Genomic DNA, 12,832 nt, shown 5'->3' with positions numbered 1-12,832 from the left:
ATCAGACTTTCAATCAGGCTTCTCCTGGACGAGGTGTACACTGGCGTGTTACCAGTCTAACAAAGCAGGGTACAAACTCAAGGTAAATGTGAAATTTAATTTCTCTAGGAAAAAAAAAAAAACACAAAAAAACCCCAGCCTTCTAGAAGCTTTTATGAAATAATGCAATCCCCCCCCGCAGCAGACCGTACACCAAAGCATATTTCTTCTGCACAAGACGACAGGTTCCTCCCCACAGAGCAAGCCCTAACCCAAACCCACTGCCATAGAGCTAAGCAGACAATAGAAGACATCAAAGCCAACTTCTGCGGTTGGAGGCGAACCCGCAAACAGGCTTCAAGGTTCCCGAAAAATGGTTAGATGCAACATTTAACCTTTTTAGCATCTCCAAAGTTCAGGCTGCCCTTAAGCCTCCGAGAGGAAATCCCAAAGGTGGACCTGTACAGCCCAGCCAAAGTGTCCATGGAGGGACAAATCCAAGAGCGAGCAGCACTGCTCACGCGTAATGAGATTATGGCATTACTCAGAGCCACGCCACCTCCTGCTAATGAGATTTAATTTGCTTTTATGATTCAGAGATAAATACTATGCCCAGACTGCGTAAAAGCATCACATTCCTCCCCCGCTTAGGTAGAAAACCCGCCCCCCCCCCCCGTGCCGAGTAAGTAACTGCTGCTGTGCTGAGACCTCCAGTACTCGCTCTCAGGAGTTGGGACAAACGCACTGCAGACCCAGCAGTAACGCTGCAACCTCCATGCACGGACTTCCCTCACCCTCTACATCCACCTTTCTTTTTGCCAGAGCAGGCACCGGTTTCCCTGCTCGTGGGGCTGCCAGGGCAAGGTCCCGAGAACAAGGAACCCACAATTGCTCCATCCTTGCAAGGGGTCACCTTGAGTCAGGCTTTATTTGCTAGACACAGTCCCATAAAGCCAGCCTGATGCTGGACTCGGCCAGCCAACATAGAGTCAACAGGAACCCTTCAACGATCACTTCTTTATTGGCATTTTTGGGGGCATGTCCCCCACCCAACTCTTCCTGTTGATTGAAATAAGATCTACGTAAACTTATTCTTACACAAAACACAAGGTGCTGGGCGAAACCACAGCAAATCCAAGCGACACCAGCACTGGAGCACTAAAGATGGCTTTGTCCCTCGTCTTAAAACCAAATCCCTGGCACACAATGGTCAAATAATGCTCGGAGTAACCCAAGAGTTAAAGCAGCAGCAGCCGTCTAACAGCCTGCTCTGCAGCTGAAGAGCAATAGATTTTTACATGTATCATGTGTAATTATTTTTAGAGTTGCTCAATAGCTACAGCAGCGGGAACCCTTGGATGTTAATGGAGCTAAACAAATATATTGCCAGAACAGCAGTTTTAACAGGGAGGGGAAAAAAAATAAAATAGACTTTTCCGAGCACACCACCTCTAGCACCCCACAAGCCCTCAGCGCTTTCCCTGCCACGAGGAAGGGAGGCTGCCATGGGGAAGGGGCCGGTTTGAGACCCCCAGCCCAATCTCCCCTGTCCCCTCTAGCAAGCAGCACTGCGAGAGACGCAACATCCCTGCAGCACGGCCAGGAGCCCCATCCTTGGTCAGACCATGAACAAGGAGTCGGTGCAGCTGGCGATGCATCACTCAGCTTTCCTCATCCCCTGCACCTCGCCCCAGTTTCTCCAGGCTCCAACACTATGGGAAGGGCTTTACAGACCATTGCTGCAGCTCTCACCCCTCCTGCAAAACGCCTTGCCTGCCTTTTCATCCCCACCGCCGCGGTTTCATCCGGTGCCAGCTCTCTCCTGGCAGAAGAAAGATCAAACACACTCTAGAAATGCCCAAAATAGCCAGGGATCAGGATGTACCCGGCTCAAGGCAGCCTCAAAAACAAGATGTTGCTGGTCTTGGCTGGAGTCCTGCAAATTCTCCACCTGCACACGGGACTGGGCTGAGCCATTGACCTGCTTGGACAGACAGGCGCAGAGAGGGGCACGTTGAGCCCAAAGCAAGCCAAAAACCACGGTGGTGCTTGCGCACACTTTGGTGGATGAAATTTGGGTCCACCTCCAGCAGCACTAAGTCTCCACCTCTCAGCAATTCATCGCCAACCATGGCCAGGAGCCATCCAACGCCCGGGTGAGACGTGGGAACCACTGTCAGAGGGTAGCAGCTCTCAGCATCCACCACCCAGGGATGGACTTACAACCTGGTGGTGAAAGACTTCACGTCCCATCAGCCATCTCAACCACAAAAGTACAGAATTTTAATAATAAACCCAATTCTCCAAGACTCTTGTGCATACACATATACGCAAGGGATTCCACAGCACAGGAGGCAGTAAGGCATGGGTGTCTGCAAGGCCTCGGGAGCCCTGGGGGTAACTCGTCCCCCGGCTGGGAGATCCCGAATGCGGTTGCTGCTCCAGCGCAAGCACTCCCCGCACCGAGCACTTCCCATCCTGCTAAATAGCTGCGGGCTGTTAAAATAGGCTGTTATGAATGCATTTCCCCAAGCATCGATAATGCTGTCCTCTCGTGCGTGCATGCACACACACGTCCAAAAAGGGGACCGCTTTTTTTTTTTTGTTGTGCATTTTCACTGTCCTCCCCTCCTTCCTGCGCTCCAGCAGAGATGCAAGTGCTCGGCCCCCCAGGCAGGGCAGGCTGCTACACAAACCCGCATCCAACCCTTCCCTTTCACCCATAAATCCCAAGTATGTCAAACCGTACAGCACTGAAATAAAAGCACTTTGTCATTCTTAGGTCTTTACAAGGCGAGCTTTAATTAAAACCCACCGGGGCTTGGAGGCAGCCCATGGTGGGGGCACGCTGGAGCACCATGCTCACATCGCCTGCCTTCCTCGCCTCCAACTTCTGCAACCCGCTCCCTCCAAAGCGGCTTCACACACCGTACGTTTGCCAATTAAATTCGTACAGATCATAGAGTCATTAAGGATGGAAAAGACCTCCAAGATCATCGAGTCCAACCATCAACCCAACACCCCCATGCCCACTAAACCATGTCCCTCAGCGCCTCATCTACCCGCCTTTTAAATACCTCCAGGGATGGTGACTCAACCACTTCCCTGGGCAGCCTCTTCCAATGTTTAACCACTCTTTCAGTAAAGAAATTGAGAGCCACCAGGTCACCAAAACCATGCCCCCCAGGCAGGTACCCACCCGGGCAGGAGGAGAGCATCTCTGTGAACCTCTACTTCCATAATCTCACCTCTAGCATAATTATTCCACTTTATATGTCGTGTCCCGGCTTCGCTAGCTTTAATAACCTCTTGATCTTCTGGAGGAGCTTGCTATGAAGGGAAAGGGCAGGCAGGTCTATCTCAAAGCACTGGGACCGGAGGATTAGCCTGACTTCAGGCTCAGGAGACACACCCTGGACAGATCACTTCACCTTCTGACACTCCAGTGTCTCCATCCAGGAGGGCAGAAAGAGAAGCGTTTCTTTAATCCTCAAGGATGCCTTTGAACAAGGTGTTAGCATTAATCGGAAATAGCTCCGCATGCTCAGCCTCTCAAGAAAAAAAATTTAAAAAAAAAAACTGTTTTGTTTTTTTAAACCAGATTCCCAATAAACCAAAGTGATTCGGTGCTCTCGGAGCCTCTTGCATTATTCCACCCAGATTAAGCAGAAGCTTAATAAATTCAACCCCCCCCCTCCCAATTTGATTTAGATTTTAGCAGGCTACCACTACAGATGTGGATTAAAACCAACATTAAATTAGAAGAGGCAGGTTTTGTTTTGCTGTCTGAAAGCCCCCCGCGCCAGCCAAAGGCACTCCCAGCAAATCATCCTCAAACTCCTGGCCACGTGCTCGGTAGACGCTCCAGCGCAGCAGGAAGGGATGCTGGTCTGCACAGAAGGAGCTACACTGACAGTGTGGACAGAGTATAATCTTCCTTTAAATTAAGAAAAGAGTGTAATTTTCCATTAAATTAAACTGAGATAGCTAATTTTTAAGCTTTTTTTTTTTTTATTAGTCTGGGCTGTTTGGTGGTTGCAACAGTCTTCGTGGCAAGCTGGAAGTCAGCAAATCCATCTTTATTATTATTGTTTTTTAATCCCCTGAGTTATTTCAGGAATGGCAATACTCTCAGCCGACCCTGGGAAGCTTGCATTGCTCCTGGGTGAAGGGCACTTTTCCAGGGGCATCCTTCCAACGGCGCTGCAGCCAGAGGGAGGGCACGGCAGAAAACCTATAATACCGGTGATACAATAGCACCGACCGCCTAGCAATTAGGAATTCAGTAACGAAGATTCAGATATAGTATCTCATGACCAAGGTTCTTCCACACGGGTTAAGGAAAAAACTTATGAAAGGACTTTAGTAGAAACCAGAGACAGTGATGTGCACCTTAGAAAAACCAAAGGTGAACACACAAACGTCAGCTAAGAACGAGGCAGAGATTGGGACAGGTCTCTTCTTCGTAAAGCAAGCACGCTTCTACTTTTCCCCCTTGGCAGTGGGCTTATTGCCAACCTCGTTCTATGTTGTTCAAAGAAATAACGTGGTCCAGTATTACTGGATGCTCTCGAAGAGGACAAAAACACATATGAAAGTAAAAACAGCATAAGCCTCAGTCCCGGCTTCCCAAGAATATTTACATTTGTATATACAGCATGTGAATGGTTAAGCAGCTTACTTCAGAAGTCCAATAACTACTCTTCGGCTCTCACAAGCCATCTATTACTAAAATTAAAGTTTTCCCAAACTTCGCTTTTCCCAAGTAAAAAGAGACAAATACAAGCTCTACCTTAAATTAAAAGGGGTCACACCAGACAGCACAACTCAGAGTTCGGATGTCATTTTTCTTTTCCTTGGGGTTTTGGTTTTTTTTTATAGCCACTATCAAAGATAACTCCCTCGAGATAGTTTATTTAGGCTCTTGCATTGAAAAAAAAAAACAAACAGAGGAGTCTCCTTGCAGCCACCGTGCATGGATGCTAACAGCATCCCCTTCCAGCTCTGCACTAAAGCAAACGAACTTCTCCTCATTAATTTGCACTGGGTGTGCAGTCCTGGCCCGAACTCGGGTCACCGCTGTATTTTTGCCCGTCCACTGGCATTATGCCTACCACAGCAGGATCCCACGTCCCCACGATTAACAGGTAGTTATTTATGACGCTATTTAGCTGTGCTAAATGTGCTTGTGCGAACCACCGCGTATGTCGGCGCTGGGAAGAGCCGCTCGCTGGGTGCTGTCAGCAGGAGGGCGTGGAAAGGCACCGGCTCCAGGGCTCTCTCCTGCATGCCTCGCAGCCTTAAAAATCCCTGCTGCCCCCACTTGGCAGTGACTCAGGAGAAACATCTGCTTCGCCCATGATGCAGCAAGGCACAGGCGAGGGGTTTCGGCAGCAGGGCAAAAACGTCTCTGTTAAAAAAGTTAATGATCCGCAAATCCTTTATTATTATTTACAATATTGAACATCAGGGCAGATGGCAAACCGTAATCCTCCCTTTCCCATCCTCCAAATGAGATTTTTCATCCCAGGAGCGATTTCTCCCCTGCCTGACAGACAAGCAAAGCCCATATTTAGGTCAGAGCTCCCCAAGCTGTGCCGTGACTCCGGGACCCGCTGACCCCTGCATCTCACCCCAGCCCGGCTTCTCCGTGTGCTGCCGGGTACCACCAGCCAGCAAACCCTCATAAGGGTGAGGAGGGGATGGCAGCGGGTTTCACCGCTCAGTACAGAGCAGGCGGGGGTGCTCCGGTGCTGCACACCTCTCCCCTGCCCGATTTCTGCAGGACCAGTACCCGATGTTGGGACACCGTGCAAGGGCCCAGCATCCCCAGCCAGGGCCGAGAGCATCCCCCTGCAGCAAGGACCTCTAATAGGAAAAGACCCACTTCTTCCTCACCATAAAAACCCCAAAAAGGCTGAATGGAGAGGTCGTGATTGGCAAACCAACATTTCAACACACAGCAAGGGACACACTCGACCCCCAACATCATGCTCAAGGGGTAGGGGAAAAAAAAAAAGTTGTGTTTTACTTGTTAAAAAAACACAAAAAAACATCATTTCGAGCTACAGAAAGCAAACATTAACTTGCTGGGAGTATTAAATGCAAAGGGAAAGACAGCAGGACGCTGCAGAAGCATCTCTAATTCCTCAACATGAGAACGAGCCATTTGTGCATTTCCCAGGGCTGATAAAAACACACAAACCCAAACAGCCGAGCCAAGGCAGATGAGCATAATCTACACCATGCCTCGTATTCCCCATCCTCCTCGTGCTACCAGCGCAGACACGGACCCAGGGAAAATGCACAAGCGCACACTCAGACCATGCCCCCATCAAGGCAAGGCTCCTAAATTTTGGGGAGCATCCCTCTTCATCCCAGAGCGCTGCAGGGGTCGCTGGATTTGAGCTAGCAAAGCACGTGCTTTGCTGATGCCTCCTAAGTACGGGGATATTTTCTTCCCACCTCCCCGAAGAGCTGTCACACTGATGGATGGCTCCACGTCTCCCACCAGCACTAAATCTGCTCTATTTCTCTTTGCTGAATTTTATTCCCCTGCCCAAATTAATTCAGATGATGCTTTGCATAAAGCGTCACAGCAGCTGAGCAGTACTCAGCTGCTCGGACAAGCAGTGTCTGCAGCATATATCCACCAGCTCGTTAGCAGCATTTCAAATGAAGGGGGGGTTTAAAAGGTTTCGGTTCATCATTGCACCGGCCTCATCTCACCGACAGCAGGTAAAACTGGCACTGGGCAGGGCGGGGCTGCAGGCGAGCCCTGACACCAAGCGTACCCCCAGTATTTTCATCCTGAAGGGTTTGCTTTAATTAAATATGATTTCCAGGACGATTTCCAGGACTAATCGATAGTCTCACATGTAACTAACAGCCAACTCGTGTTTTCCCATCCTCTCCCCTACCATTTCTTCCGCGGCGTCTCAGCAACGCTCGTTACTGCAGGCTTAACGAAGACTGACAGGTTCAGTGCCAAGGTCTCGGGCGCACACGCAACCCCGCTCTCACCACAGCAAGGGGCTGAAATGCAAAATCCCTCTTGCAATAAGTCATGAGATGCTGCAAAACCAGGTAGAGGCCCAGGTGCTTTGGGACAGTGCAAAGAAACCATTCTGTCTTAATTTGGAAGGAAAAGCAGTCCCTCCCGGGCTGGGGAGCAATCCCCTCGTAGGCTGCGAGAGCGGGATTTGCTCTGGGCAGTGCAACAACCCTTGTATTTTCACTTTGCTCCTCTACTCTTTAAGAAACAACAAAACCAAACCTCTCTGCCAGGGTCAACAAGACTTCACCCACAGGGGATGTGCATCATCACCTGCATCACCGCTAATGAACCATCTCACAGTAGCCCAAGATGTTACAGGAGGAGGGCTGTGCCCGTTTAATTGGAGATGGCAGCGCTCGGGGTCCCGCTGCCCGTCTCCTTCCGCAGCAGTGGCTTTCCAGCCTCGCATCAGGTTGAGCACAGGAGCCCTTTGCCTTTGGTTGCTCTGAAGCAGCACCAGCAAAGGCTGAGAGCTGGCAGCAGGACAGGCAGGCTGCTGCCTGCTGCGAGGATGCAGCCAGGAGCCCGCTGAAATCACGGGGTAGAAGGCAGGGCTGCCCCTCTGGATGCCTAAGCCTGGATTTAAAGCACGTGCTCCACTGGAGGATCTGCTACAAACCCTGGCAAAGCCCCTCCAAAACTTAATGGTCACCAGCATTAGAGAGCTGCACCAAAATTTTCTTTACTGAAAGAGTGGTTAAACATTGGCACAGGCTGCCCAGGGAAGTGGTTGAGTCACCATCCCTGGAAGTATTTAAAAGACAGGTAGATGAGGCGCTTAGGGACATGGTTTAGTGGGCATGGGGGTGTTGGGTTGACGGTTGGACTCGATGATCTTGGAGGTCTCTTCCAACCTTAATGATTCTATGATTCTAAGAAATGCCAGCCACTGCTCTGCTGGGTGGGAGACCTTGCTCCAGGTCCTGTCCCACAGAGCACCAGGAGTAGGGGATCACCATCCCAACGAGCCACAGCAAGCGCCGAATTTCTCTTCTATCGGCCCTGGCTCAGCTCTACAGGATGCTCACCATTTGCTCTACAAGACGCTTACCATCACCATCCAGTCTCTGCCACGCTGCCGGAAAGAGGGGTGCTCTGCCAACCCCCTTAAATCACTGCAGAGTCCCTGGGGAAGCACAAAAAGCCTGGTGCTAAAGCCAACCCAGACAATCATGCACTTGACTTGCAGCTCCTCCTTGGAAGAGCTGCAGCCACCAGGGCAGCAGCGGTTTGGAGCAGGGGGCTCAACACCCCCTTCCCAGGCATCTCCCCCTGGGTCCAGCACCCATGGGATGCTCACAGCCACGCTCCAGCACCTCCCGCCCGACCCAGCTCCTCCAGTGCTCATTACCTCTTCTTCCAAGTCACTGATTAAAAAATTGCCACACTGCACAGGATCTAGAAAAAAAATCCTTGACCCAGTGTTTAAGTGGAGTCAGGACGACAGCCTGTTTACCACAGTCCTAACTCAGCCATGCAGCCAGTTTTTTTTATTCCAGTAAGGGTTACTAGGGTTTTATAAGCTTTGTTTTTGGCTTTTTAAATTAAAAACCCCATGCAGGGGTCAAGCGTCTCCATAGCATGACTTTTATGAAACAGCCTGTCATATTACAAAAGTTAAATCCTTCCAGGCTACTTTCTGCAAATCCCTGTTGATTGGCATTAATTACCCTTCTCTCGCCTAATTCTCAATTAATCAAAACCTTGAGCAGCGCTGTGGTGTAATCTTGTCCTCGCAGTCCCATTTTCCATCGGAACTCCACATAAGCACCTCGATGAACGTAGGCTGGATCCAAAACATGCTCAATATACACCATATACATTTGATTTATTAATAAAAGTAGTTAGAAAATGGCCTTTGGGTTTTAATTAAGTAGTTAAAAATGGCCTTTCATCCCAGGTTTTCACAGCCCTCTATAACGTAGCCTCGTGATGCTTTGGGGAAACTCATAAGCATATTCATTCCCCAGTGCAGTGACCACTCTCCATTAAATGATTTTATATTAAAATGATCCTGGGAGGAGCCGGGCTCAGCAGCACAGGGCAGGGCAGCCCTGGCCACGGGACACAGCCGTGGGGACACCAGGAATTTCAGCTGGAAAAGTTAAAAACAGCAGCCGCTTCTAGGCTGTAATTGCTGTAACACACGTGGCATTCACGGCGTCCCATGCATCTTCCAAAATTCAGGGTAGACGCCAGCTCGCCCCTCGCCCGTCCCTCGAGCGCTCAGCCATCCTCCCCACCGGGCACTGCCACACCCAAACAGCACCACCGAAATCTACCTTTAATTGCAGAGCAACCTCTCCACCAGACTGGATTTTCAACCATTATTAGAAAGAAATAATTGGATTAATCAACCTGTACAGTTATCCCTCACCTCTCCAGAACTCACGCGTTAAAAACCCTCTTGGAGCATCACTTCACGCATCCTTAATTCAAAGGGGGTTTGACCTATAGTTATATTTATGGGGCATTTCTTCACCCTTTCTAACCAGATGGGTGTGCTGGAAAGGCCCCTGGGCCACCTTTGCCTCTTTTTCATTGCTAAGCAACTAAAGGAAAACAAATTGATCACCAAGGATTTAAGAAGCAATGTTTTACCTGTTATAATTCAAAAATTCCAGCAATAAGTTTTGTTAGCAAAGAGACATTAGACACCTGGAGAACAGCACCAGTGGTCTAAAGGCAAAGCTGGAATAAATAAGTTTAATTAGAATATTTGAAGCAGTGAACAAATAGTCATACACCCTCATCTGCTTAGGAACGGGGGTGCAAAGAAAGGGTCTCCCGGAGGGAAGGACTGCTCTTCCACTTTCATTTCATTGCAGTAATTTCCAAGTCTTTGGGAACACGTCTTGTGCTCGGCTCCACTTCTCCCAGGACTGTCCATGAGCCAGACCTCGGATGCGCACTGCTATGATGCGTTACTCTATATTAATGTATGTATTTTGTCTCTTCTCCCCAGTGAGACAAAGACAATAAGCAAAATTTTGCAATCGCTAAGCTGAAATCGGTTCAAAACACATCTCCAAGGAAACTCAAACAAAAGGTGGCTTCCTTTTTAATATATAAAATGGAAGATACAGTATGGCTAGGCAGTAGGCTAACACTTTCCTCCTTATTTCCTTATTTCAGCTGTCCAGCTAAAATACTGAGATTTTGGCTTTCCAGATTTTCCAGCACTGATATCCTGCAGCCTCTTTTTTATTTTTATATATATATATCTCAATCACACAGCAGCTTCCTGGAAAACCATCCCCTAAATCCCATATACAATTTCCTCTAAAAAAATGTAAGGGAGACGAAAGCTTAAACAAGGAAGGATGGAGGAAAAGACCATCTCCGTCAACCCCTGAATTTTGAATCGCAGGAGGAGATTTGGGAGGCGATGCCGTTAGCAAAAGAGCGTTGTGTTCTGCAGGAAGGGCTCAATGAAGGAGATCAAAGTGCAGACGACTGCCCAAGTGGAGGAAGGGTTGCAAGAAGGGCAATTGCACCCACTTAAAATAAAATAAAAATAAAATATAAAAATAACCACACCACCAAATGCATTTTTCTAGCCTTCACCTTCTGATTTGAATTTCTCCCCTGATTTGGCAACATCCCCTGTGCGTTAGGGGTTCTCTCTTCCCCTCGGAACGGCGGATGCCCCAGCAGCACACAAACACACGCTCCCACGCAGATCAAACACAGCTCCCACGAAACATCGAAGCGTCCAACACAGCAAAACACCCCAAACAGAAGGAAAAAATAAAAATTATTTTAAAAAAAAAAGCTGTCACAGCCACCAGGTGCTGCTACTTCTTTCCCCATCCCCACAGCAAAGCCACTCTGTTCAGTGTCTCTTGGATCGACACACAGGACAACACCTATACCCCAACAGGAGATCTATTCACTCATTTAAACATCCCTCCCCATGTTACGGGAGCGTTGCTTTATTCCTCCCAAGTGGTTCCACACTACCTCTGGGCACAGGCAGCGGGTGCAGAGTTTCAGTGCAGGCAAGGCTCAGCTCCGGCTCTTCCCAACATCGCCAGCAGCATCGCATCATCCCAGGGACATCCCAGCTATAGGATTTCCATCCCACTACACATCCCCCAGCTCAGGCCCGAGGGGTTTTGCTCCAAGACCGGGAAACTCAGTTCCCATCCAAGGGACGCATTTCCCTTTGGGAAGAACACGCATTTTATGGTCACACTTCAGCCAATGCCGCTTGCCTCGAAGCCACCGGGTCCCACCAGCGCAGCTTAAGAACTACAACCTGTTCCACGCAAAACTAGTCAAACCTACTCTTACCACCCAATGTGGGGGAAAAAAGGGATTATTAATTAGAAAAGCAGCAAAACAAATTAAAATAGACCCCGAAGTTATAGTGGTTTAAGGGTGCATGAAGACAACCCCTGAGAGATGGAGAGGGGCTCACTCCAGTTAGGGCAAAACCGTAACACAAATCCATCTCTACCAAACATTGCATCGCGACTTTTTTCTCTCCTCTAGGGAATGGCTTCATGCTTCGCTAGGTAGATAAATAAAACAAAGGAAAAAAATTCAATTGAAGAAACATTACGTTCATTTCAGTTTATTTTGCTGTGAAAGCAAAACTTTTGCAAACCGTGCTGCCAGTTCCCAGCTCATAACCTACAAGCCCAAAAGTTTCTGCCCTCTCTGACAAAATATTCAGTCCCAAGACCCAAGTTCCTGCAAACCCACGGGCCGGCGGCCAGATGGGGAGACCTGAACTTGTGCAGCTACCTTCAGCCACCACCGTGGGTAAACTGGTGCACGTGAAGCCCCAGATAACCCACAGAATTGCTCACGTCACGGGTTTGACCCGCGGGACCTCCAAAGGCATCGAAGGGGGAATTAGTGGTTGTAGTGCACATACACACATGCAGCAGTGATTGAGGACCCTGCTCAGAAGGGGATGGGATCAACAAAAAGCAGAGAGATGCTGAAGCAACACATGTCCCTTCATAGCTGCTCTTTCTTCCAGCTGCCCATCCTTTCATCTCCCCCTTGGGCTAGAAGGTCTTTTCTCCTGTCCCACACTATGGAGAAATTGCAGTCTGTGCTGCAAACTTTCAAAAAAGTATTTTTAGATGCTTTCTTAAGAAATTTAAAAACATAATAATAATAGTAATAATCCCTGTTTGGATCACCGCGTCTGGCCATCGTTTATAGCCACCCAACCTGCGAAGCACGTATCGATGTGTCTGTCCTGGGAAATGCCAAATTGCACAGCGTGTTGAGGCTGCCCACATGCGGTGGGAAGTCAGGCAGGCGTGGGGGGCAAGGCATGCTCCTCCTCACCGCCACGGCCCCCAAACCCCCTCCTCCCCAGCCTTCTCAAACCTCACGTGTAGATCAGCAGAGACTCCTCTGCCTAATAGCTGGCATGCAATGAGTCCGAATTTGTATTTTAGGAACTGTTTCCAAAGTCTTTAGCATCCCTGCCTTGACAATAGCTGCTTAATAGGACTCAATTCAAGTTCCACAGCAATTAGCCTTTGAAATCCCATTGCCTTTCACAGCGTGGTGCATCCACACCAGCTCCCTCCCAGCAGCTAACGGGAAAACAAGCTGCTACAAGCCAAACGGCTGTCAACTCAACAGGTTGCAAGAAAAGAGATCACGCTCATCCACCTCCTCCTCAACAGCAACATTAAATTTACAGAAATCACTCAATGTTATGTTCTTCGCAGGCATTTCTTGTTAAGCCATTGCTGGTGAGGTGCCCACCAGCACCTTCAAGAGCATGCCATATTCAAAATTTGGACAGAAGTGAAAGATTTGCTG

At 48.9% G+C, this 12,832-nt stretch overlaps 1 protein-coding gene across 1 annotated transcript in view; it reads right to left on the bottom strand.

The window, feature by feature from the left end:
- Nucleotides 1-464, bottom strand: part of MYO5B (myosin VB) — a 121,742-nt gene extending 121,278 nt beyond the window's left edge. Inside the window, exon 1 of the mRNA XM_009323124.1 lies at nucleotides 375-464. Coding sequence (XP_009321399.1) covers nucleotides 375-464 — 90 coding nt within the window. The remainder of the gene's footprint in view (nucleotides 1-374) is intronic.
- Between the last annotated feature and the right edge of the window lie 12,368 nt (nucleotides 465-12,832).

This window comes from Pygoscelis adeliae, unplaced genomic scaffold (assembly GCF_000699105.1).
Source record: "Pygoscelis adeliae isolate BGI_AS28 unplaced genomic scaffold, ASM69910v1 Scaffold174, whole genome shotgun sequence".
Classification (NCBI taxonomy): domain Eukaryota; kingdom Metazoa; phylum Chordata; class Aves; order Sphenisciformes; family Spheniscidae; genus Pygoscelis; species Pygoscelis adeliae.
Note: the sequence above shows the minus strand (reverse complement) of the source record. Positions and strands in the feature narration are given on the sequence as shown.